Source organism: Thalia democratica, chromosome 2, assembly GCF_965202585.1.
Source record: "Thalia democratica chromosome 2, ktThaDemo2.hap1.1, whole genome shotgun sequence".
In the NCBI taxonomy this organism is placed as follows: Eukaryota; Metazoa; Chordata; class Thaliacea; order Salpida; family Salpidae; genus Thalia; species Thalia democratica.
Window position 1 is genome coordinate 10,589,938 of NC_139166.1, and position 24,261 is coordinate 10,614,198.

At 24.6% G+C, this 24,261-nt stretch overlaps 1 protein-coding gene across 1 annotated transcript; it reads right to left on the reverse strand.

Annotated features, from left to right (window-relative positions):
• Window positions 1-15,479: 15,479 nt before the first annotated feature.
• On the reverse strand, window positions 15,480-24,014 carry LOC145850037 (angiopoietin-related protein 7-like). The gene is made up of 8 exons (XM_082955181.1): window positions 23,954-24,014; window positions 23,507-23,605; window positions 23,092-23,154; window positions 20,570-20,688; window positions 19,863-19,959; window positions 19,557-19,656; window positions 18,879-18,952; window positions 15,480-15,739 (listed from the first exon to the last, which is right to left on the reverse strand). Exons 1-8 carry the CDS (start codon window positions 24,012-24,014, stop codon window positions 15,480-15,482), a joined length of 873 nt encoding a protein of 290 aa, XP_082811307.1.
• Window positions 24,015-24,261: the final 247 nt, after the last annotated feature.

Here is a 24,261-nt window from a genome sequence, read left to right on the forward strand (position 1 = left end):
CTTATTAGGATTGCTCCAATAGACCGTATAATTTTAGATAAAGTAACATATTTTATTACGCTAAATAAAACAAGATGGTAAGTTAAAGTCGTCCAGTCAAGTTTCTTGATGCAATATAAACTCAACAAGCCATTAGATTATTAGATGAAACAGAGAAATCAACAGAAGATTAGATGATTAGATGAAACAACATGGTCTTATTCTACTAAGAAGTCTGCAGTTTAATATGTACAAAATAACTTATTTTAAAAGTATGTTGTTTTAAACTTATTATAAGTTTGTTTGTTGTTTGAAGACTGCATACTTTTTTGTTATGGCTAACTGGTAAGTTACAATAAAAACGAAACTATGTTGCAACGAAAAGGTAAAATGTCTGTTGTTTTGTTAAAGTTTTCTTATATTAAATAAAAACTTTATAAAATGTGTACTTAGAAATATCCAAATTTAAGATAAGTTGATTTGTAATTATTACATTTATAAATTGGGAAAAGTTTTATGTGGTAAGTGTTCATTTTAATAAATGTACCACAACTAAAAGTTTGAAAGTTATTTTAAGAAGTTAAGGTTTTAAGTTTGGTTCATAAACAATAAAGTAAAAGTAAAACATTAAAAAAAAATTGTTATAAAAATTATATCCCATTTCTATCTTCTGGGAATTTTCAGTCAGAATGTTAAAGAAAATCATTTAAAATAAACTGAGCCCAGATTTGTTAAATAAATAAAAAAATTTTTGAAGTTAGTAGATATTATTTTGAAAAAATATAAAAGTCTAGTTTAAATAACATATTTATGTATAACGATTCTTGTAAGCATAGAGTAACATTCTATTTTAAAGTCACTTAAATTAACAACTTAAAGTGGTTTGGTACAACTCTTTAGTTTAGAACATAGTTTATGTATTTAGCAAAAAAGGAATAGTTAAATGTGTAAGTTTTCCAGTTTTAAAGTAAAAAGTATGTGATATTTAATTATATATAATCAACATTTTCAAGGCTGAAATTTTCAATATTATTAGTAATATTTATAGCTTAGATCATTAGATTAGAAGCTAAAAGCAGTGTTAAACTTGATATATATTTGGCACAAATTTTTTTAAAGCATTCAGGAAATATACTGTAGGCAGAGATCTTTTGTTCAAGTAAAGTTAAGTTCCTTGGAAATGTCTATAACAAGATTAAAGTAATGAACTTCTATGAAAAAGTATTAGACTACCATTAGTTTAGATTCAAACGATTTTGTCTACTTTGAAATCGGTACAAAAAACTCCTTTAGCCATATAAATTTATACAATGCATAAAAAAAAGTGTGTACTAGTATTTAAATAAAAACAGCAGTGGAACGTTTTGTTCAAAAACTTTGAAAAAGCTTTATTTTTTTTATTATTTGAAAGTTGATGAAAGCTTAAAATATAAAGTTTTTCTCAAGTGACTCGTGACATTCTATTTTCCTTTCACTTCTGATGCAACTACTATCAATTAGCGTGAAATTATTTTCTTTCATTTCACTTGTTTCGTAACACCTCAAAACTAGCTTGAAATTTTTTTAAAGTTCCATTGTAGTGTGACGACTACCAATTAGCGTGAAGCTTTAATTGAGTTATACTTCAACACATCTTCTGAAAATTCTGTGCAGTTGTTTCGATTTCTGTGACAAAATATTAACTTTCCTTTTGTTTCAAACAACTTGCAAAAGTTTTACAGCAACAGCTATTTTCTTAGCAGTGGTTGTTTTTCTTGAAAACTAGTCATATTTTTACATACTCATAAAGTTTCAATTTTTATTTTTGCAGTAATTACAAAAGGTTATATCAGATTTTATGGTGGTCCATTTGGTCAGTTAAATATTTCTTAATTCTTTTCTACTTTTTACAAATTAAAAGCTTGATTTTATCTTAATGTTGTATTTAAATTTTAAAAACTGAACTTCGATAAAATGTTTGACAAAAGACAGGTTTTGTTTATTAAGTTTACCTAAATTAATTTTAAGAAAATTTATTTCGTAGGCTAGAGACTTAACTTAGTAGGTAGGTAGTTTTAACAAGATTGTTTAAATCAAAAAAAAACTATTAAAAGTAGTAAAAAACTATAGTTTAAAACATACAATTTGACAAAATCAGATGTAAGTTTTTGCCAACTCTTTTCAAATAAGAAAACTATTTAGTTTTTGTGAAAAGAAGTAAAATATCTGGTTTCAATAAGTTTTTTTCAAATGTAAGCCAAAAGTTTAAATAAAACTTAAAGTTATATATAACTACTTCTAAATGTAGCACTATAGTTTTTTTTATTTTAATAAAAAACTGGTTAACCTTTAACATGCTGGAAGTTTAAAAAAAAATCAAATTTAATTGTAAGTTTTACAAGGAAGATTTTTTAAACTTAAGATAAAGATGAAAAAGTATTAACAAGATAGAATTGAGTTATATATATGTATTTAGTTTTAAAGCCCTTCAAGTGGGCTCAGTAGAGGGTGATCAAATTTGAACATAAACCTTATTTTTTATATATGTATTTATGTATATATTGTATAGAGAACAAGTTCTATGAACCAAACATTGGGACCAGACATGTTAAAAAGCTCTGCTTTGTTTACTCAAGCGTGAAATTACTAACTTAAAACAAACCAAAAATAAAACACTTCATTGCTGAATTACCATAGTAACTTTTAGCATTTTAACATCTCTGATTGGGACCATTCCATACGTTCTTACTCAAAAATTTCACAAAACTGGCTATAACTCAAAACGGTTTATATTTTATATTTAAAAAATGTTTATACTATATACTTCAAACTTAAAAATAATACAGACTTTTAAATACAAACCTCTATCTCTAATGCTTGTTTATGGCCTATGCCTCAAAACCTTATTTTTAGCAAATCAACTGCAAGTATAATTAAAGTAGCGACTCTACAAAACTATTAAAACAAATACATGACGTTTATTTTTAACTAAAAAGTTTCACACACAGTTTTGAAAATACTAGACGTTATCGCAACTATATTTTTTTATCGGATTTACCATTACCCATAAAACCCTATTAAATCCCAAAATATAAAACTATACAACTGCAAGTATGTTTGGTACGGTCTTTAAAGTTTTTGAGTTTCATAATCATATCCATTGCCTTGTACGCTAGTTCTTACAAAATTTTTAGGTCAATTAGACATGCTTTTGTTTGGAACGGATTTAGGTGTTTAAAAAAATAGTACAAAAATAGTTAATACTTCCAATTCTTTATTAGCTAAAAAATGTTTGCGAACTCAAAAGAAAGTGTATACTTAAGAGGAAGATTGCAGTAGTGCATTATAGTGTTAGTTGCTGCCCTTTCAAAGTTTGTGTACTATTATGTTGGACACAAAAAAAATCAATGCTTTTATTACTAATTTACAAACTTACTGTAATTTAAATAGATTAAAGTTTTGTTATTTTAAAAGGGGTAAATGTAATAAGTAGACCCGAGTGTCATTATTGCATGAACTTTATAATTTAAAAAACAAGTTTTACAAAACAAATTTAATCTAAACTTTTACAAAAGTTAGAGGGTTTCAAATTTCAAGTAAATTGTATTTTTTAAAAATGAGGAAAATTTTTGTCTGCTAGGTAGCGCCATGAAGTCGCAGTTTTGTACTGAGATTTCAAAGAATTTGAATTGAAAAAAATATATATAACTGTTTTTACGTGTTTTTCATTATTCGGTGTCGCTGTTTTGGCCTTCAAATTCCAATCATCAACCAAAGTAAAACATATATTTAGGGACTTTCAAATTTTTAAAATTTTTTTATAGGGACTAATAGGAATTTTTTTGAAAATACAGTAAATTTATAGCGAATTAACGAGTTGATAGGGAACTTGGAAACCTGTATAATTAAATATTTTTAGAAATTAGCCATTTTTAGTTTTTTTTCAGTTTTTGTCTTCATTAAGGGAATTCTTACTTTATCAAAAAATTTAAAGAATTCAAGTCTAAATTTTTCAAACTAATTGTCACACCAATGCTGAGATAGAAAATCAATATTTGATAACAATCCAATTTCGACCATAATTGTAAATGTTTGCATTTGTCTTTTCATTATAAATAATATTAATTCAGTAGTTTTTAAGTGAAAGTAAGAATCGTAAAATAAATGAAATTATATTATACTAAATAAAATCAGCTCGTGTCAATAAGTTTTAATTTTCTAAAGTGATAATACCACCGTTACTACCGACAAAAATTCGTGTGTACTTCTTGGAACAACTAACATTCAAAGATACAAGACTAAATAAATCAAATACTGTAGTGTTATATATTTAAATGTTTTAAAGTGATAAAATCTATACAGTAAATTCCTAAACTCTTCACACTTTTTTGAAAATAAAAATCGTTCTGTCTTTATAAAATTAAATATCAACATAAGGCTACTTTTAAGATTAACTTAATATTAACAATAGATTTTACATCAAATAATACAGAATTTTATGATAAAATAATATAGTTTTTAAGTGTTAGTTGTGGTCACTTAAACTAGCAGTAAAAACTCAAAAGATAAAATATAAATGAATTTTAAATGATTAAGTTCTTTAAAAAAACTCAAAGATACATAGTTTGTTCTCAATACTTTAAACATGGTCAGGTTTAAGACATTGCTCAAAAATTAACTAGCTGTGCTTTGAGAATCAATTTTTTTACCATTTCTAACAAATTCTTAGATCTCTAAGTTTAAACATATTTAGAATATAATTAGAATATTTTGATACGGGAATTTTAAATAAACCACAACACAGTCTATTGTATTAACTTCAATTGATTTTTTTCTCTTTTAGTTAATATTTTTATTATTTTTTACATAAAAGTACAGTTTATTTTGTCTGTGATTATTAAATTTTTACTTTTTGCACAATTCTATGTATAAGTAAAAAATAGTGCAGTATATAGTTTATTGCATTTCTTACTCGAATCTAAATTATTTTTACTATGTGACTTGTTTTACTATGCATTGTATATGCCTTAGTTAATATTTTTCATTATACTATTTATAGTTGTATATCCATACATAAGTTATAAAAAGATATATTTTTTTTGTAAAATATGTAAAACTACTAAAACTAAGTGTTTTTTTTTTCGTTTTAAGCAGCTGCTTTTGTCCATATAACAATAAATTATGTTCTATAGGTGTATGTTTATTAATTAGTTTAAAAGGTTTTTAATTTATTCTTTTGTTATAGTATGAAAAACTACTTATTTTTTAAGCTTATTTCTTTTTAAGTAATTGCTGTAGTCTATAACAAATTCAGTCTTACATGTTTTATTTATGTTATTATACGTACAATCTTTCTCATTCAATTACTAGCTTACAACTCTAGTTGTGCCTTTATTATCAAAATTACTTATACAAAACCTTGTTTGATTAGATTTTGTTTTTCAAAGTCATTTACACAATTTTTTTTTTACTTAATGTATTTTAAAATATGCTTTAGAACTATAAGTTCAAAGCTTAACATTTCTAATAGAACGAACAGTACACTAGATATTTGGTAAATAAACTTTATTTTCGAATTTTACTTCGGTAATGTGTATTAAGATATCTTTTACTTTTACTTTAAGTTTGACTTGTTTTGACATATTAAAAGTAAAAGTTTTTACTTCGAAAATGTTTTTTATTATTTTATCTTTTTGTAGTACTATCTAAAATATATTTATAGAAACATAATGCTTTAAAATAACTATACTACCTTTTTTCTCACTATTTTTAGCAAACTGAATAAAAAAAAGATGTTGTTGAATTTTTTGTTTACTTGTAAAATAGTAGTGACTTTTGATAAATAACAACTGCTAATAAAGCAAAACTAAATTGAATGTAATAATATAACTAATCTTTTAAATATTTGTTTTTTAGTCGTTTAAATAACTTCGTAGATGTAAAAGTTACTAAGTTTTACAATTTAGCATTTGCTTAAATAAAAAATAAATACAATTTGAAACCTCGTAAAACTACATAAAGCTTTAAGTTTACAAGTAAATAATGTCGTTTAAATTATAGATCTTTATTAGACTTCATTTGAAAACTTTAACTTTTTTGTTTTACTAAGTTAAACCAATTAAAGTAACCGCATGTATATCTCTATCTTTGTTGTTTTATACGCTAAAAGCTTTGTATAAAACTTCAAAGTTAAAACTAGGAATACATTACATTTTTGAAAAGTTTAGCTCTTTAAATAATACATGTAACTTAATAATAAATTTAGTTTTTAGTTATTGTAAGTGTATTTATTTACATGTATAGAACATTTTGTTTAATTTTACCAAAAAGATAAAAAAGAATTTTTAAAACTTTCTTGAACTCAATCAGTGTTGTTTAGACTTAAGTAAAGTATTTACTTACATATAATAATATTAGTTGACCAAATTAACTAAACTTTATGTTTAGTTAATTCAAAATTTATATAAAAACACCTACCGCAGATGGAACATATTTTTAAAAACTAATATAAACAAGTGTATACAGTATACTACCGCTTAAGTACGCACTTTTTTTGGTATGCATCACGCCTTAAGTACGCACTTATCCAGAAAGACAAAGTAAAGGATGTTATACTAGAACTTATAAGAAATTCCAGTTTTTTTGCCTAAATTTTCAATCATCAAGTTTTTCAAGATTATTTTATGTTTCCAGGTAGAATGGCCAACCTGCTGAGTTAGCCTGAGACTTTCACAACTTTTAAACTAGGGTGAGTAATCCTGAGTAGTCTAAAGTAACCTGAGATTATGACAGTCCTGTTATCAAATGTTAATAAACTAAATACTTATGTAGTGGTTGCAGAAAAGTATAAAGAATAATGATATTTGAGCTGTAATGCTATAAAATAAATAAATATAGATGACAAAGTTAAAAAAAACCTACAAATACAAAATAGTTAAGTCATAAATTAATTTAATGTACATACATTGATGTTTTAAAAATGTTTGGTAAACACAATGTAGTTTGGTACTTTTCCTCTAACAAAACAAAATGTAGCTTAATACTTTTTTAAATCATTGACTGACATTGACTTTCTATATTAAATGTATGTATTAATTATGTAGAAACTTTTGATAGAAAAAATAAATCATTTTAAAATTCATTAAAAAATTTTACAAACTAGAATTATGTATTAAATGTTAATTAAATTAAAAAGACTTGTTTGTTTGGCTTAATTATTTGGTGGCTAGTTGTAATAAAGAAAACAAACAACTAAATTTCATATTATACTATGTCGTCAAAAAGTACGCACTACCCGTGCTAAGTACGCACTTTTTGGTCGGGTTCAATTTGCGTACTTAAGCGGTAGTGTACTGTATTTAGTCAATTTTAATAAAATAGTATTAATTAATAGGATTTATTGTAAAGGTTTTAAGGCATCAACATTCACTTTCAGCTTAAATAATGTTATAATTAAATAGAAACTATTGTGCTAAAGTCACTTCTAAATTTTTTAAATGTAGTTGTAAATAAAAGCTCAGATGGTTATTATATGATATACTTCAAATACTGTTTTACTTTAACAAAGTCTATAATAAGCTTTAAAACTGTTTAAAATAAAGTGTAGCAATCGTTACAAACTAAAAAGTATAATTAAGTGTTTACTTCATATTTTCTGTCAGTCGTGTCTATGACCTTTTTTCTTACATTTTGTTTATCTAGTTAAAAATTTCAGGGCCAAAAGACTCTTCATTACAAACTCTAAAACATTCAATGTAGATTTATTATTTCCATTGTTTATGAATGCGAAGTTTTGTTGTACTCTACATTATTAACCTAAAAATATAAAAAATAATATTGGCTCCGTACAGACCCTTGTTTTAATAAATTTACGAAATCTCCATATTACCCCACACTATATATTACCCCCAACTTACTTAAACTATCCAAAAAGAAGCGATGTTGGCCCTACTGGGAAAATATGGTCTATAGTAAATAGTCAAAGAGCTTAATACCATTTACGTTGGCTAAATTAAAAATGTTTCATTAACAATTTATGTATAATTTGTAGCTGTATTTTAATTGCTTGTTAATATACTTTATTTTTATCTTAAAGAAATTTACTTAGTCTTGATTTGATTGACTGGTTAGTAGCCATTGAGTATTTTTTGAAATAAGAATATGGCCGAATCCGAATTTAAAAAGTTACATTAGGCTTGATCATGAATTTCAAAAACTAAGCCGAACTTAGTTGAGCAAAATACAAATCAAAGCAGTAAAAAAAAAACTTATGAAAACAACAAAATATTTTATATAGTATAAACTAACAATAATGCTCTTTTTTTTTAATTATTTACTACCAGTACTGTATTACAGCATAATTATCATAATTTTTGTTGAAAACAGTGTAATATATTATTATTTACAATTAAAACGCTGCCGTATAATATTTTTTTATACAGAACGACTAGTGAGCAATTTTTCTTTGAATTATTAGCACGCTATTTATAAAATATTTTTAAACAAAATCTGAATTTTTAGTTTATTGTAACTCAAATAAGTGTTTTTTTAATAGTTTAAGTACTATTTTTCATGACTAGTACATAAATTTTTATTTTTTTTTATAAGCACTGACGAGGTCTTTGACCAAAATTTAGTTGCTAAACAAAATCTTGGAAGAATAGGTATATAGTTTCTCCACTAGTAGTTGAGATCTTTTTTTTATAAAATTCAAAACATGTAATACCACAATAAGAGTAGAAACATTTTATTTGTAATAACGACATTTTTAGCTTTGGCAATGTTATTCTTTAGTTTCAGTTAGTTAACAATTTTTTGAACAAAATAAGTTTCCCGCTTAACAAAGATGGTCTTAATACTTTGAAATATCAAGAATATTTTCTTTGACTGAAACTTTTAAGAAAAATGTGAGCATTGTAAAGATGTATAATAATAATGTTAAGAAGAACAAAAATAATTCATAGTTAATAATAGTCTAATTTTTATTCACAAATTATTGAAATCAATGTATAAAAACGTATTAAAAAGCACAGAGAATAGAAGTTGGAGTTTTTCTATTTAAAACTTATAATCTTAAAGATAAGTAGTTTGAGATGTTTTAAAATGACTTGCACCGTAGAAAACACATTAAAACTTTTTGTAGCTTTTATTATTGTTTAACGTTAAAGATATTTTTAAGTAAAAACAATTCTCATTAACTTTATACAAATAGTTTTACTCAACACAAAAATATGATACAATAAATAATTTTATATTAACAAAAAAATTTTGAAACTACTTTTGTTTAGACAAGCATATTCATTAATAAAAATTATAAATTATAAAACTATTTAGATTTTCTAAAAGCTTAGACTATTTTGACTAATAACATTACAAAACTTTAAGATATGTCTGTTTTTCAAAAAAAATTGAAAAAAAAAATAAAGAAAAAAAAAGTTAAATTTGTGCAAGTAGCTCTATTATAAAATATAATCTTATTACAAAACTAAAAATAAAATCAAGAAATTTTTTTTGTTCTTTGTATATATAACAATTGATTACAACAAAGCTAATATACAAATTTTTTATTATTGTTATTTCACTTTAAGGCTATCACTAAACACATAGGTTTTAAATGTCTTTTTCTAAAAACAGATCTTTTAAAAGGAGTTTTTTGTTGGTAAAACAATAACAAAATTCAGGGGATACAGCCTTTAATAAGTGGCTTGGAAATTATTTTTAGAAAAGTTGCTTACAGGCTGCAGTTTATAGAGTCTTACGGGGAACGGCTTTATCTAAAACATTTATAGCAATCATTGTAAATACACTACATTTAGGTACATTTGAAAGTGCATAATTATAGGTTTTTACCAAAACATGCTTTACCTAAGTTTTATAGTAAATGTTAATAGCTAAATAAAGTTCTTTGACCCGCTTTTAGCCTTAGTGAATTGCTTTAATATGTTTAACTTGGTTTACTATCATTTCTAACTCGCTATCATTTCTAACCTGATCATTTCTAACCCGATCACTTCTAACCCGATCATTTCTAACCCGATCACTTCTAACCCGATCACTTCTAACCCGATCACTTCTAACCCGATCACTTCTAACGCGATCACTTCTAACTCGATCATTTCTAACCCGATCACTTCTAACCCGATCACTTCTAACCCGATCACTTTTAACCCGATCACTTCTAACCCGATAATTTCTAACCCGATCACTTCTAACCCGATCACTTCTAACCCGATCATTTCTAACCTGATCACTTCTAACCCGATCACTTCTAACCTGATCACTTCTAACCCGATCAATTCTAACCCGATCACTTCTAACCCGATCATTTCTAACCCGATCACTTCTAACCCGATCATTTCTAACAAGATCATTTCTAACCCAATCACTTCTAACCCAATTAAACCCGATCATTTCTAACCCGATCATATCTAACCCGATTGTTTCTAACCCAATAATATCTAACCCGAAATTTATTTAGCCGATCTGTATTAATATATTAACTTATTTTTTTAAGATAAGAATTTGTTTTAAAAACAAATTAATCTCAACAAAATTGTTTTTTTGTGAAATTTGGTTTATTTTGTTTAAAATAAAACCTAATATAGAGATAGCTTTTGTTACATTTAATTGTTGATATTAATTGGTTTATTTATTGTTTTGACAATAAGATTTAAAATTGGATCATTAATTAAGTGTAGTTAATTAGTTTTAAAAAGCATTAGGAAAAGTATAAGTCTTTTTTATTCTAAGGATTAAATATTAAGTTTTGGTAGTCGTCAATGTAAGAAATATAATGAGTATCGCAGCGGTTAAAGTTTATTCTGTACTTTCTTTTGAAATTATTCTATATGGTTAATATATATTTTTAAGTGTAGAAACAAGATTACCATTTTGCCAATTCAGGGAGAATTTATATGAAATACAACTTTTTAAAAATATTAATATCAGCGTTTATGAAAATTTTAATAATACAGTTAATAAAATTTAGTAATTGTAATTATAATATTGGTTTCATTTAAAGTTAATATCATTAAATTCTAAGTTCTTTAAACTAAAGTGTATACTGTTTAATACAAAGCCAAAAGTAGAGGTAGAAGGTTTTTTAAATAATCAGAACTTGTCATTTACTCGAACTTTGATTTAATATTAATTCTTAAATCAACTGGTAAATTGTATATAAAGATTAACTGCAATTAAATTATAATTAATTATAATAAACTTAACTATAAAAGTTTAGTGTCGAAAACTTATTATTACGCGTTTTTCTTTTTCTTTTGAAATAAAATTTATGTAGGGCAAAATAAATTAACATTTTTCATAAAAATTTAAAAGTTTTTAAATTCTAAAATTGCAAAAACACGATTATTCTCACGATTAGTAGTAGATATTTCTAAAATAATTTTCTTGATATCTATTGAAAATTGTTGTTTTACAGGTTTTCAAAAACACAAAAACTTTGGATTATTTAGCGATCATTGATATGAAATGTAAGTATAAATTATTTGAGTAAACTATATAACTTAAAAACTTATAACAAAATAATAAAACCATTTTGTATTGTGAAACCTATTATACAGGTTTAAATTTTTAATAAAGAAAAAACTCATCATATTTATAGAAATTTAGAGGTGCAAAATACCACCGAGAATTAAGTCAATAGACTGCAAGCTGGCTTTACTGTAATGAATAAAAAATAAATATGTTTTGCGTAATAATCGTCTGGAAAAAAAATTGATTAAAAGAAACAAAGAACTTAATGTAGTTTTTATAAAATTCTGCTCCTAATTATACTTAATTTAACTATAATTAATTTATTATTCTAATTCAAAATGTTTTATTTTTAATACTTATTTTGTTTTTACTTTCGTTATTTCAATTGCTTATAATAAAGTAATTTTATAGAAATGTTTGTCAATTAGAGTATTAATTTAAGTCGCAATTAAAACATAAGCGAGATTTAATTACCCTCGAACTTGTTAAACAAATAAACTTGTCTTTTTTACTATTAGTGTTAAACAATTTTTTTTTGCTCTAAAACTAAGTAGGAATTTAATAATGATGTGAAATCTAGACGGTCAATCGACATAACAACTTTTGCAATTTAGTTATATGACATAACTGTTTTAATAGCTGGTTTCTAAAAAACCAGGCTTTTCCACTTAATATAACAAACGTTTTTAACTTCTCCTAATGTTTGTTTGAATTACATTATTTTAATAGGCCTATGCAAGTTGCATAACAATTTGAATAAGTTATTAAAATGAAACTTAAAACTATCCTACTATAAAAGGTTAAAACATTAGTAAGCAATAATAAAACATTAACATTAGATTTTTAATGTCGTTTTTAAACCGTAATATAAAAGTGTTTATGTCTGAATATTACAATTGTAAGAGTTTACTTTTAAGATTTGCTAATGTTAAAACTAATGTAGTCACGTTAATTACAATAAGATCCAATTAAAATATAATTATCACTGCTTATTTTAAAATCCTACAAAGAAGAGTTCAAAATACTTTAAAGTAAAAAATTTAGTAAATTGTATATGATTAACGAAAAACGTCTCTTAAATTGTATTGAAAAAACAAAATAAATAATAGAAAAAAACTAAAATTATATGTAGGTAAAAAAATTAAAAAGTGAGGTAAAAAAAATATATTAAGATTATGTTAAGTTAAAACTAAAATTAAAATTTATACTAAATTTACGTAACACATTAAAATCATTATGTTTTAAAGCAAATAAAAGTTTAATTTTTTTTTAAATAACTTCATTAAAACTAGTTTGTTATTCATGAAATCCAGATGATAAAAAAATTAAAACGTATCATAAGTAAATGGGTTAGAAATGATCGGGTTACAAATGATCGGGTTAGAAGTGATCAGGTTAGAAATGATCGGGTTAGAAATGATCGGGTTAGAAATGATCGGGTTTAATTGGGTTAGAAGTGATTGGGTTAGAAATGATCTTGTTAGAAATGATCGGGTTAGAAGTGATCGGGTTAGAAGTTATCGGGTTAGAAATGATCGGGTTAGAAGTGATCAGGTTAGAAGTGATTGGGTTAGAAGTGATCAGGTTAGAAGTGATCGGGTTAGAAATGATCGGGTTAGAAGTGATCGGGTTAGAAGTGATCGGGTTAGAACTGATCGGGTTAGAAGTTATCGGGGTAGAAGTGATCGGGTTAGAAGTGATCGGGTTAGAAGTGATCGGGTTAGATATGATCGGGTTAGAAGTGATCGGGTTAGAAGTGATCGGGTTAGAAGTGATCGGGTTAGAAGTGATCGGGTTAGAAATGATCGGGTTAGAAGTGATCGGGTTAGAAGTGATCGGGTTAGAAGTGATCGGGTTAGAAATGATAGCGGGTTAGAAATGATCGGCTCCCGTTTAACTTAGATATTTTAATATTAAATTTTACTTCTCTCAGATTATAACTTATTTAGATGTAAAATAATTTTCTACCTTTTTAAGTAGGAAAGTTTGATAGTTTGTACCTAGATAATATTAAATAATTTAAATTTCAACTACGTATTATGACTCTAATACTTCTGATAAACTAACTGTTGATGTTCGAATATATTAAACGTAGTTTTTTAGAGTAATTGATAAACACAAAAATAAAAATTTGTTAAACAATAATATAAAGTTTATTAACTTTTATTACAACTGTTTAAAATAATAAATAATATGTTATTAGTTCTACAGTATATCGCAGGGCATGAATTTTTTTTTGCGAACTAAATTTGGTACACGGGTCGCACGATCTCTGGTATCCAAATATAATGTTGGTTTTTTATTAATACACTTCTTTGAATTATGTTTTTATTTGTTATGATTAAAAGTATTAGTTTAGCTGTTTCGAAGAACGTTAAACTTCATTAACTTTAATTATTTTTAACTGTTAAAACCTTCTTTTAGTTAATCTGAATTTTACTTGTTTAGATGTTATGTACAATGTATTTGTTTTACAAAAACCATGCTTTTTAAGATTAAAACTTCAGTTGGATTATTTTTAATATATTTTCATCAATGTAAACTACCATTCTAAGTTAAAAAATAATGTAAAATAAAAGATTAAGTTAAGTGTTAACACATTTTTTTCATTGTTATTATTGTCGTGGCATGTAAAATTCTATTCAGTGTGAATCTATCAATTTTAAGAATTGAAACTTATAAATTTTAATAAAGCTTCAATTCATATTGTGTTCAGAACAACATAAGATACCTTACATTGTTGTTGTCCTAATAGATTATTTTGCAGTTTTAAACTACTACATGTTTGACTTAAAATATATCTATCTTAATGTGTATATAATTTTAATAAGTATTTTGTTTTTTTATAATTTTTTTTCCAGATTCTTAAAGATTATAGATTTCCTTATATAACATTTTTAGGTATAATGTAATGATACGAACAATTGTGTAAAAAAAAACATTTTTTTAAAATTTTGTACTACTTCTAATACAACAATACTTTTAAATATTGAAACTAAAAACTTAAAACTATATAATTAAAATTCTTTAGTTAGCACTTCTTGTTGAGTTTCCTCCAAATGAAGGTGACCGCATATAAAAATTGAATTGTATTATTTTATATTTTTCTAAATAACTAACCTTTTATAAAAACCAAATATTTATTAAAAATAAAATTTGCATTTTTATCGTGATAAAAAGTTTGTAATATTTTGACTATAAATCAGGTATTAAGTTTATTTTTGTATTTTTATAAAACTTTTTTTTCTTATATACTTTTAAGTTGTATATATTTACTTATAGATATAAGTTTCAAATAAAAACACCTACATTTATAACGAAAAAGTTTTTACTAAAATGAATAGTTTTAATTTGTTTTCTACCTGATCCAAAAGATCGTATCTAGCCGTAATCATACTGGGATCAATTTTTAAATTGAGTAATGGCCGAAAAATATCCGATTTTTTTTTTAATTAACAGAAACTTATATTAAGTTATTTAAATTCTATTTAAACTTTTGACAAACATTTTCTTTTAATAAAAGATTACCCGTTTTACAAATTTATATTCTGTTAAGTATAATGTAAATTTTCTGTATAGTTTAGATTAAGCATTAAAGTTATAATTTTAAGACTTATGTTAGACAATTTTGATTTATTATTAAATCTGACCGAATAAATTAGGCTAAATCTAAAAAAATCATTTTGTTTATTTAAGTATATAAAAATGATACTAATATTGCAGTAAATTTTTTATTTAAACGATTAATAGTAGTAATAATGAATAAAGTTAAAAAGAGTAAGCAATAGAACAAGCTACATTTAAAAAATCTTTTTCAACAAAAACATGTAAGTGTGCTTGAATTGTGTCATAAAGGCGTTTGTCAAAATGTGGTTTAAACCATATTTGAAAAATCAGTTATAACTAAATTATTTGAGCTTGATATTTATACTACGTTTCGTGTACTAACAGTTGAAAATAAAAACATTTTAACAAGTAACTAATTAAAGTACAAAGTGCAGCAAATACTTTAACTATCAAGTGCGATTATTTTAAACAACTTCACGCAGCATCCATCTCATGGTCTTGAGTGCCGTGAGATGATTGTTGGTGTCGAAATTCACCCAAAACATATACTCACCACCTGCGTCTCCATCTGCTCCGTAAATTCCATTCATATTTTGGTTGAGACAGGCTTGATTCCAGTTGCCTCCATTTCCACGAATAGTAGCGCAATTTCCACTGAACTTGTCGTTGTCCACGTCTAATGTGCTGAACTGCATGTTGTTGTGGAACTCGAGTGCGTCATATCCTGTTTGATAAAAACTAATTCCAAAAGTTGGACACATACAAAACTTTTTTATGTATAAAACTGAGTTATGTATGAAACGCATCAAAATCTATCTCATAGCAAACAATATTGGTTTGTTGTTTAATTGTTTAACCGTTTTAAAGTAGTACTTTACATACAATTATAAACGTTCAAAACAACACTAATTTACTTCATAACGTGTTACTATAGCTTAAAATTAGCATCTTAAAAAAACTGAATAAATTTATTTATACTTGACGACTTCGTTTAAGTTTAATTTTAAAGGGTTTTTCTCAAGATTTTTTTATATACATAATAAAAACTTTTAATCCTATTTTTCAGGCAATGAGTTTGATTAGTATAACATTGCCCTTGCAAACAACAACAAAAATGTAAATAACGGTAGACGACCTAGCAATACATTCTAACTAGCAATCATTTTAATCTTCATCATTTTAAAACATTACGATTTTAACTCGATGAAAATTCGATTGTATTCAGTTCCATCGGATCAAACTCAATCGTATCAAACTCCGTCATACTAGTGTTGATCATACCAAACTAAAGCAAATTCGATCACATTGAGTTTATCATTTTTTAAACCAATCATAACAAACTCCATTGCATCAAAATTTATCATACTAAAATAAATCATATTAGAATCGATCAATTATAACCATTTTTAGAAGTTTAGCAATTATTCATATGGTAAGGTAATAAGAAACTTTCTGAGTAAGTTGTATATGTTGTTTTATTATCTTTATAAAAGTTAGTTTACTTATTTATAGTTTTTCTCGTATTGTTACAAATAGTAAAACTGTACATAGGCATTCTAAAAACAATAACTTACTATCAAATTACAATTAGTTTTTGAGTAAGCATTTTATTACCTACTAGAATAATTTTGTTTTAAATAATACTTAAACAACTATATTTAAACTAAAACGGTCAAAGTTATTCTATGTTGTAATGAATTAAGGTATGAAAACAAAGAGTACACTAGATAATTGTATTAATGTTGCAAAAACTGATGGTATCAAATCTGTTATACATTTAGTTTATTTTTCTAAGGTAAACCGACATAAATCTAGCATTAAAAAGTGTTGCTGACTTTATAATTACACAGTTTTTTCCTCGATTCGTCAAGTTTTAACGCTGTTCAAATAACCAGAGTTTAGAAAACTATAATATTTACTTCTGCAAAGTTTAAGACATGATGAAGTTCTGGCACCTATGAATTATATTAGTAGGGACTGCTGATTTATCATCCGCAATTATTTCCTACCCGCGGTCAAATCCCAAAAACACTTGCCTACCAAGCTAAGGGTTAGGAGTAACAGTGATAGTAAATAATTAATAGATAAAAATAAAACAAGAATATTAAAAAAAAGGAACAAAAATGAAAAATGGTGGCAATTGTGCGCGGGTGGGATTTGATCTAGTGGGAAATAACTGCGGGTGGAATTGTCAGTTTATCTGTATCAGTAAAATGTTATAAAATAACGAAAAAACGGTCGACGGTGTTTTAGTCGAATAAAGAAAAATTAAACATTTATAATTTATAGCTATCGGCCGGATCTATATTCAATTCAGTTCGTTAAGTTTTTCTTTCGTTAGTTATTTTAAAAAAGCAAAAATAAAATTGGTTTAATATACAATATATACTTATGTATATTATAATATATAATAGCTATACAATGTATATAGTTACGAAATGAGAAAAATAGTAATTAAAATGATAAAACGTTAGTTGTAAATTTAAAATAAACTAAACAGTTAATATATATGAATAATTTTTCTACTAGTTAACTTCAAGTTATTGCAAAATCAAAGTAAAAAAGAAGATAAATAATAAAATGTATGTTAGAACAGACTATACCTTGTTAAAAATAAGGAATTTATAGAGACTCTAGAATTACTAAAATTTATATAAGTATGCATTTTTTCAAGCTGTGTTGTGGTTGTAATAAGTACATATAAAGTAAAATAATATTTTAGCAGTGGCGGCTACAAGTTTTGTAGGCTAGATATGATAATTTTTATTATAAAGCACTATAAAACTTTCAATAAAATACCTACTAAAATGGTTAAATCGAGTAATAAGTCCTGGTAAAACAAAAAAATCTAAAACAGTTAAAAAAAATTGGAACTAGTTATTGAATTTTATTCTAGTTTGATAATTACTAATGTTTTGTTTAAATTTTAAATGTCAATATCTAATATTTACTAAGCAATTCTGTTATTTTGTATATAAATAATTTATTAAAACTACTTGAAAACCGCTTTAAAATTTCTATTTAAACTTGTATTTGAACTTGAGTTTAACTTGAATATTTTTATTTTAGATTATGTTTAGTTTTAAGTAAAATCAGTAGCGTACTTAATATAGTTCGATAATTTTACTATTGGATGTATCAAACTTTAGAAAAGAATTAGCAATACAAAAATTTTGTTAGACTAAAAATTTAAAGAACATTTGAAATATCAATCAGTAAGTTAAAATTAGAAGGTCAGTTTCAAGTTAGCTATAACTTTTAAATTATCATGTTAAGAAACGTGCAAGGAATATTACAACTATTAAAGTACATTGAATGAAAAAGACAGTGAAGAAAAAGGTGTTAATAAAAACACCAGTCCAGAAATTTACTCAGCAAGAGTTGAGCAAGATTAATGCATTAGCTTACAACAAAGTTTCGAAATTTATTTTTATAAACAGCTACTTGAAGGAATTTAGTAAATAATCGCCCCCTCTACTAGTTTTTTATATATTTGATTTTCAGTTTTAAGTTGGCTATAACTTTTAAAATATCATGTTAAGAAAGGTGCAACGAATAGTACAATTAAATAAAAAATATTTATATGTTTTACTTTTAGAATTCAAAGTTTTACAAGTTAACAAATTAGCAGAAGCTAAACTATTGATATAATGACAAATCTAAAAAAAAACAAAAAAGTTAAAAAAAAATACTATTAAATCGTCTTTGATACAATTTAGTTTAATATGATCAAGTTTAATACGATCGAGTTAATATGAAACAGTGTAAAACAACGCCAGTAGGAGTTGTAGTATACCGTAAATGAAGTTTTAACAATGATTGATTGAACTTAGAAACATATGTTTGTTTTCAAAAGTACTAACCTACGTTACCAGAGAACGAATTCTTTTCAAAAGTAAGTCTGTAGTTGTCCGTACCATCAGCTACTTTGAAGTTTCTGAAAAAAAAATATGCAAAAAGTTCATTATATAGATATGAAACTGTTTTATGTGTTTTCTAAATAAAAAACCGGACTTAAAATAAGATTATCAAAAATGTTATCGTAAATTATCTAATCCTATCATAGAATTTTTAAGAACTAAAAGTTGACTAAAAGTTTATTTTCAATAAATTTTCTGGCTTTATCACTTCAACTCGAATTATTATTTTTATAAAAAGAGGAAAATATTACTTGAGTATTATACAAACTAAAATTTTTTTTATGATGCTTTCTAGTTTCGCATATAAAAGTTACTTTTTAAAAACTCTATTCGGTTTGACAACTAAAATATTTATTGAAAAATGTTAAATATGAAGTTTATTGTCGAAGGCATTGCATTAAATCTTATCTGAATATATGTTTGAAAATATTGAAATTTACATACAGTAAGGTGGTTGTCAACAAATAGTTAATTATATAATTTGTTAATTTTACCTGGTTTTAAATTTAACTAAATAATAAGGAAACAAAAAATATTCAAGTGCTCTATGCATTGACTTTAAATAAATGAAAACAAATTATTTTGTTTGTTGTTAAGATTTTTTTTTATAAGCAAACTAACCTATTTTCAGCATATTTTTTTTCACCTTTGTAGCTTTCCATCTCTATCCTGACTTGATAGTTTCTTCCATCGCTGGTTATTTTGCTGATTGTTTTCAAACCTGTAACGTATAGTTTAACATTAATGAAAAATAACACCTGTAATTTTTTTAATATTATATTACTATTGAACTTCATTATTTATTTGTTTTTACAATCAATTTTGTTTGAAATCAGTTAAAATTGTTAAACTTAACATTTTTATATTAATTAAATTTTTTACTTTCGAACTTTATATTGTTTTTGAAATTAACTAAAGTTATCTTACCAAGCCAGAATTCTCCATTGAAATCTCCGAAGAAATTTTCGTAAGACGTCCAGTTCCTAGCAAAATTGACAGATCCATCATATCTATTGTGCATCACCTTTAAAATGAGAAAGTGTTTTGATTTGATTACGGTAAAAAACTAAAAAAATAAGTTTTTTATGTAATGATAAATTACACATCATATATGCAATAAATTTATAAAATGTACTTGTCAATGTTAAAAATTATTCTCAAAACATTAACACCCCCAAATCACTCAAATTATTTTATTAGTCTTCTAAAATAAGTTTGATCAGCTTTAAGGTTAACACATACAAACTATAAATTCAACTATTTTACAAAAACAGTTAGATTTTTCTTACGTACGAACAAAAAGTGATATAACTGTTAGTACATTTTAAACTAAAAAATCACAAAATATTCAATAACTTTATTAGCATCTGTGAAAATAAAATTGAATTCATTTAATTATCATAAAGTTCAATTTTACAAATTTAAGTTGTTTTTATTTTATCAACAAGCAAAATTAAAATATAAAAACAATGTATATATGTACATATGTAAGTTTTTCTAACTTTAAAAATTATTTAAAACATCTGAAAGTAAATTTTCAGGTACGTAAGCTTAAAGAACAAAGTTTTTAAGCCAACTATCATATACCTTTATTTTTTTTTGAATCTAAATTAAGTAAATAATTAAATACTAACAATCCATCCTCCGTCAGCTGACCTCATTTCACAAAACAGGTTGACATGTTTCTCACCGACTAGAAATTCGTAAACTCCTGATTTTCTACTCATACCCGGTATTTGTAACGATTGACAATCTGTAAAAGTAATTTGTATATAGGTTTGGAGTTTAGCTGTATTTAATGGGTAGCTGTCAAATTTACACGAACGTACAAAATAGCACGAGTGCACAAAATTGCACGAAGAAACTTTTGCACGAATACTTTTTAGCACGAGGAGATAAAATTGCAAGAAAATACTTTTGCACATAGGGCCTTTTTTGCACGGAGACATTTTCGCACAGATTAATTTTCTTTTATTAATTTTTGATTTTTTTATTAAATAAACTATTTTTGCTTTTAGTTTTTATTTATTTTCTATCAATGTTACCCCTAAACCTTAACCTCAGTGGGTAAATTTTTTTTTTTTTTGTTTTTTATAAATTTTTTTTAGTTATTCTTTCTGAATTAATTTTTTTTACTAACACTGTTACCCTTAACCCTTAATATCGGTGGCTAACTTTTTTTATTAGTTTTAATTAATTATTTTTTTATTTATGTTTTTACTTTTAATGCTACACCTAAATATATTGGTCAGTAACTTTTATTTATTAATCTATCTTTTGTTTTATTTATCATTTTTTTATTTTAACTTTTTCTTTCTTTTTAGTTTTACTTATGTGCGTAAATGTAATCTGTGCAAAATTGACCCAAAATCGTCTTCGTTCAATTTTGTGCCCTCGTGTAAATTTGGCTGCGTGGAATGTTGTGCACTCGTTCAATTTTGTTTTCGTGCAATTGAATCCCCTCATGAAATTTAGAAACCTCGCGCAACTTTTTTTGTGCAATTTAGACCCGTCCCCTTATTTAATATACCAACGTATAAATCGTAATTGTTTTTATATCTTTAAATATCCTTAATTTAAATTCGCAAATACTGTTCAATTATCAATAGGGAAAATACATAATGTTGTTCAATTATGTTTTATTATAATACTACATCATAACAATCATTACATTGCATTAATAAAACGTAGCTTGGTTTTATTTTTATTATTAAGTTGGGAAATATAGTTTGTGTTTGTAGTTTGAGTTTTAGTATTTTTGAATAATTTCAAGTTTAGAAATAATATATTTTGTTAAATAATTAATAAATAAACAAAAAAATTTATTCTATGCATTTACAAACATTACTCAGTTTTAATGTAAATAAAAAGTAAAAGCTGTCCTTGTGAACAATTAGAAAATTCTACATTATTTGCAAAATTTTCTTAGTTTTAAAAATTATTTAAACAAAAGTCTGAATAACAGAAATGAACGCCAACAGTGCATATTTTTACTTTTTTTATTATTTATATTTTTTCTCAATTTTTTCTGAAAAACACTGATTTATTTCATCCGATAAGCTAAACTTTTATCATTATACTTATATTAATATTAGATTTTTCATGTATGATATTGTTTTATCCAAACTTCTTTTACATATATATATATTTATAAATATTCTGGTTATTTTGTATACCAGAGTTTTAAACTTGTGTAAATATATTACTTTATGGCTAGCAAACATACAATACGAAAAAAGCACAAAATTCAGGAAAACTATGGGTAAAAACATGCCGTAGATAGTAAGACTATTTTCTAACTTCAGTAAAATATAAATCATAAATTTACTTTGAGGTAAAATGAAATTTATAAGTGTATACATATATTGATAAGACAAATATAAATGAAGAAAAACTTTTTAGGACTGAGCTGAAATTTAATCTATCTATTTAGATCATTTGTGCAAATCAAATTTCTTTAAACCTTTAATTTTATACAGAATCATTAAATGTTTGAATGAGGTAAAATAACAACATTTAGTTTGTATGTATATATAAATTTGATAATTTTTGTTTGTGCATACATTATCTTTTATTTTTTATTAATTGAAAATTAAAAAATATAAAAGGTTTAATCATTTAAAATAATTAAACAAAATGTGTTTCATGAATTTATAATGAAAGATTAAGTAACTATACAAAATAAGTTTGCAAATTAACTTCTTAATTCTACGTTAAAAATGATAAATAGTCTATACTAAATAAGTATAGTATTATATATTTTCATTGATGCCCTTATTCTTTGTTATTACGTTTGATATGTCATCTGTTTAAGTGACTACGATCAATATATATACTTAAGTTTGTAATAATAACAATAATAAAAAAATAAATAATACTACTGATAAAAAGTCATACTAAACATACACTATTATAGTGTTTATGTACTGGTTTAGAACCTTTATTAGTTTTCATAACTTTAATTTATCTATAGATTTTAATTGTAAATTGATATTTAACAAACTATAAATAAAATATAAAAACATTTTATATTAATGTTTATAAACTACTTATTACTTAAGTTTATATTTAAAGTTAAATGAATGCTAGTTTCTTTCTTAAAAACTTTAAACTAACATTTCTTTTTTGGTACACATTTAGATGAGTTTCCACATACCACTGCCAAATCCATTATCTATGCAGTAATTGATGGTTAAGCAAGCATCATCTATTTCGAAACCTAATAAAAGTAATTGGTTGTTAAACTTGTGTAAATTTTGTTTTATTAAGTATTTTTCTAAGAAATTTTTAACAAACTGTAACCTCTTTAAAAAAGAAAAAGACTAAAACGACAAAACAATAAAAATTTAGATCTTTCTGCTTTAAAAAACTAAACTGTCATTATGATGTAAAAGTACTAAATGCTTTTCAATTTAAAACACACATACCGTTTATATTAAAAACTTACACTTTTTAATTATATTTAGGAAAAAATTCGGTTGAGAATTATAAAATATATCGTTTGTATTGTAACCAAATAATAAAGTTTTTAATTACTTAATTTCAAAAAATAAAAATACATGTTTAATTACCTGGAATGCAAGAATAAGTACATTCGCTACCAACTTTATTATCCTGAGTGCATTGTATGTTGCCATTAAAAATTCCATCTAAAGGCGGACAGTCGGTTACTGTTATTAATTTATTATATTAGTATTTATCATAGTTGTTTAATGATTTAAATTTTATAAGTGTGCTTTTGTTGTTAATGGTTAATGACTTACTTTACATAATTATGTAACTAAAAACTTGTATAGTAGCTTTTCTAATCGCAGCCTTATAGTTTTATATATTCATTTAGAAATGCAACTTTGATTTAAAACATTTCATAAATAACTATTTACCTTAACACATGTTCAACTAGTTTTGTAAATAGCAATTAAAAATGAAAATAAATTTTAAGAATTAAAATGTTATTAATAATTAGACTGCAAGATTTTGAATAAGCAATAGGTAAAAAAAATTATATTAAAGCTTACCTTGTACATTATCAGCTCTAACTGATAACAAAATAAAACCGTAGGTGAAGAGAAGCTTCATGGTAATAGAATAAAATTGTAAATAAAACTAAACCTACAAAGATTTTTTTTTCATTCAAAAGTTTTTTATAAGTTTTATTTTAATTTAATTAATACCACTTTGCACCTTTAATTGTTTTTGAGTATTTTAAGATACAAACCAACTAATTATTACTATTTGTAAACAGCCCTCTATGTAACAATTTTAAAGAAAAACTAATAAACATCTTAAGATAAATAATTATTTAATCATTACGTGTAAAATTAAA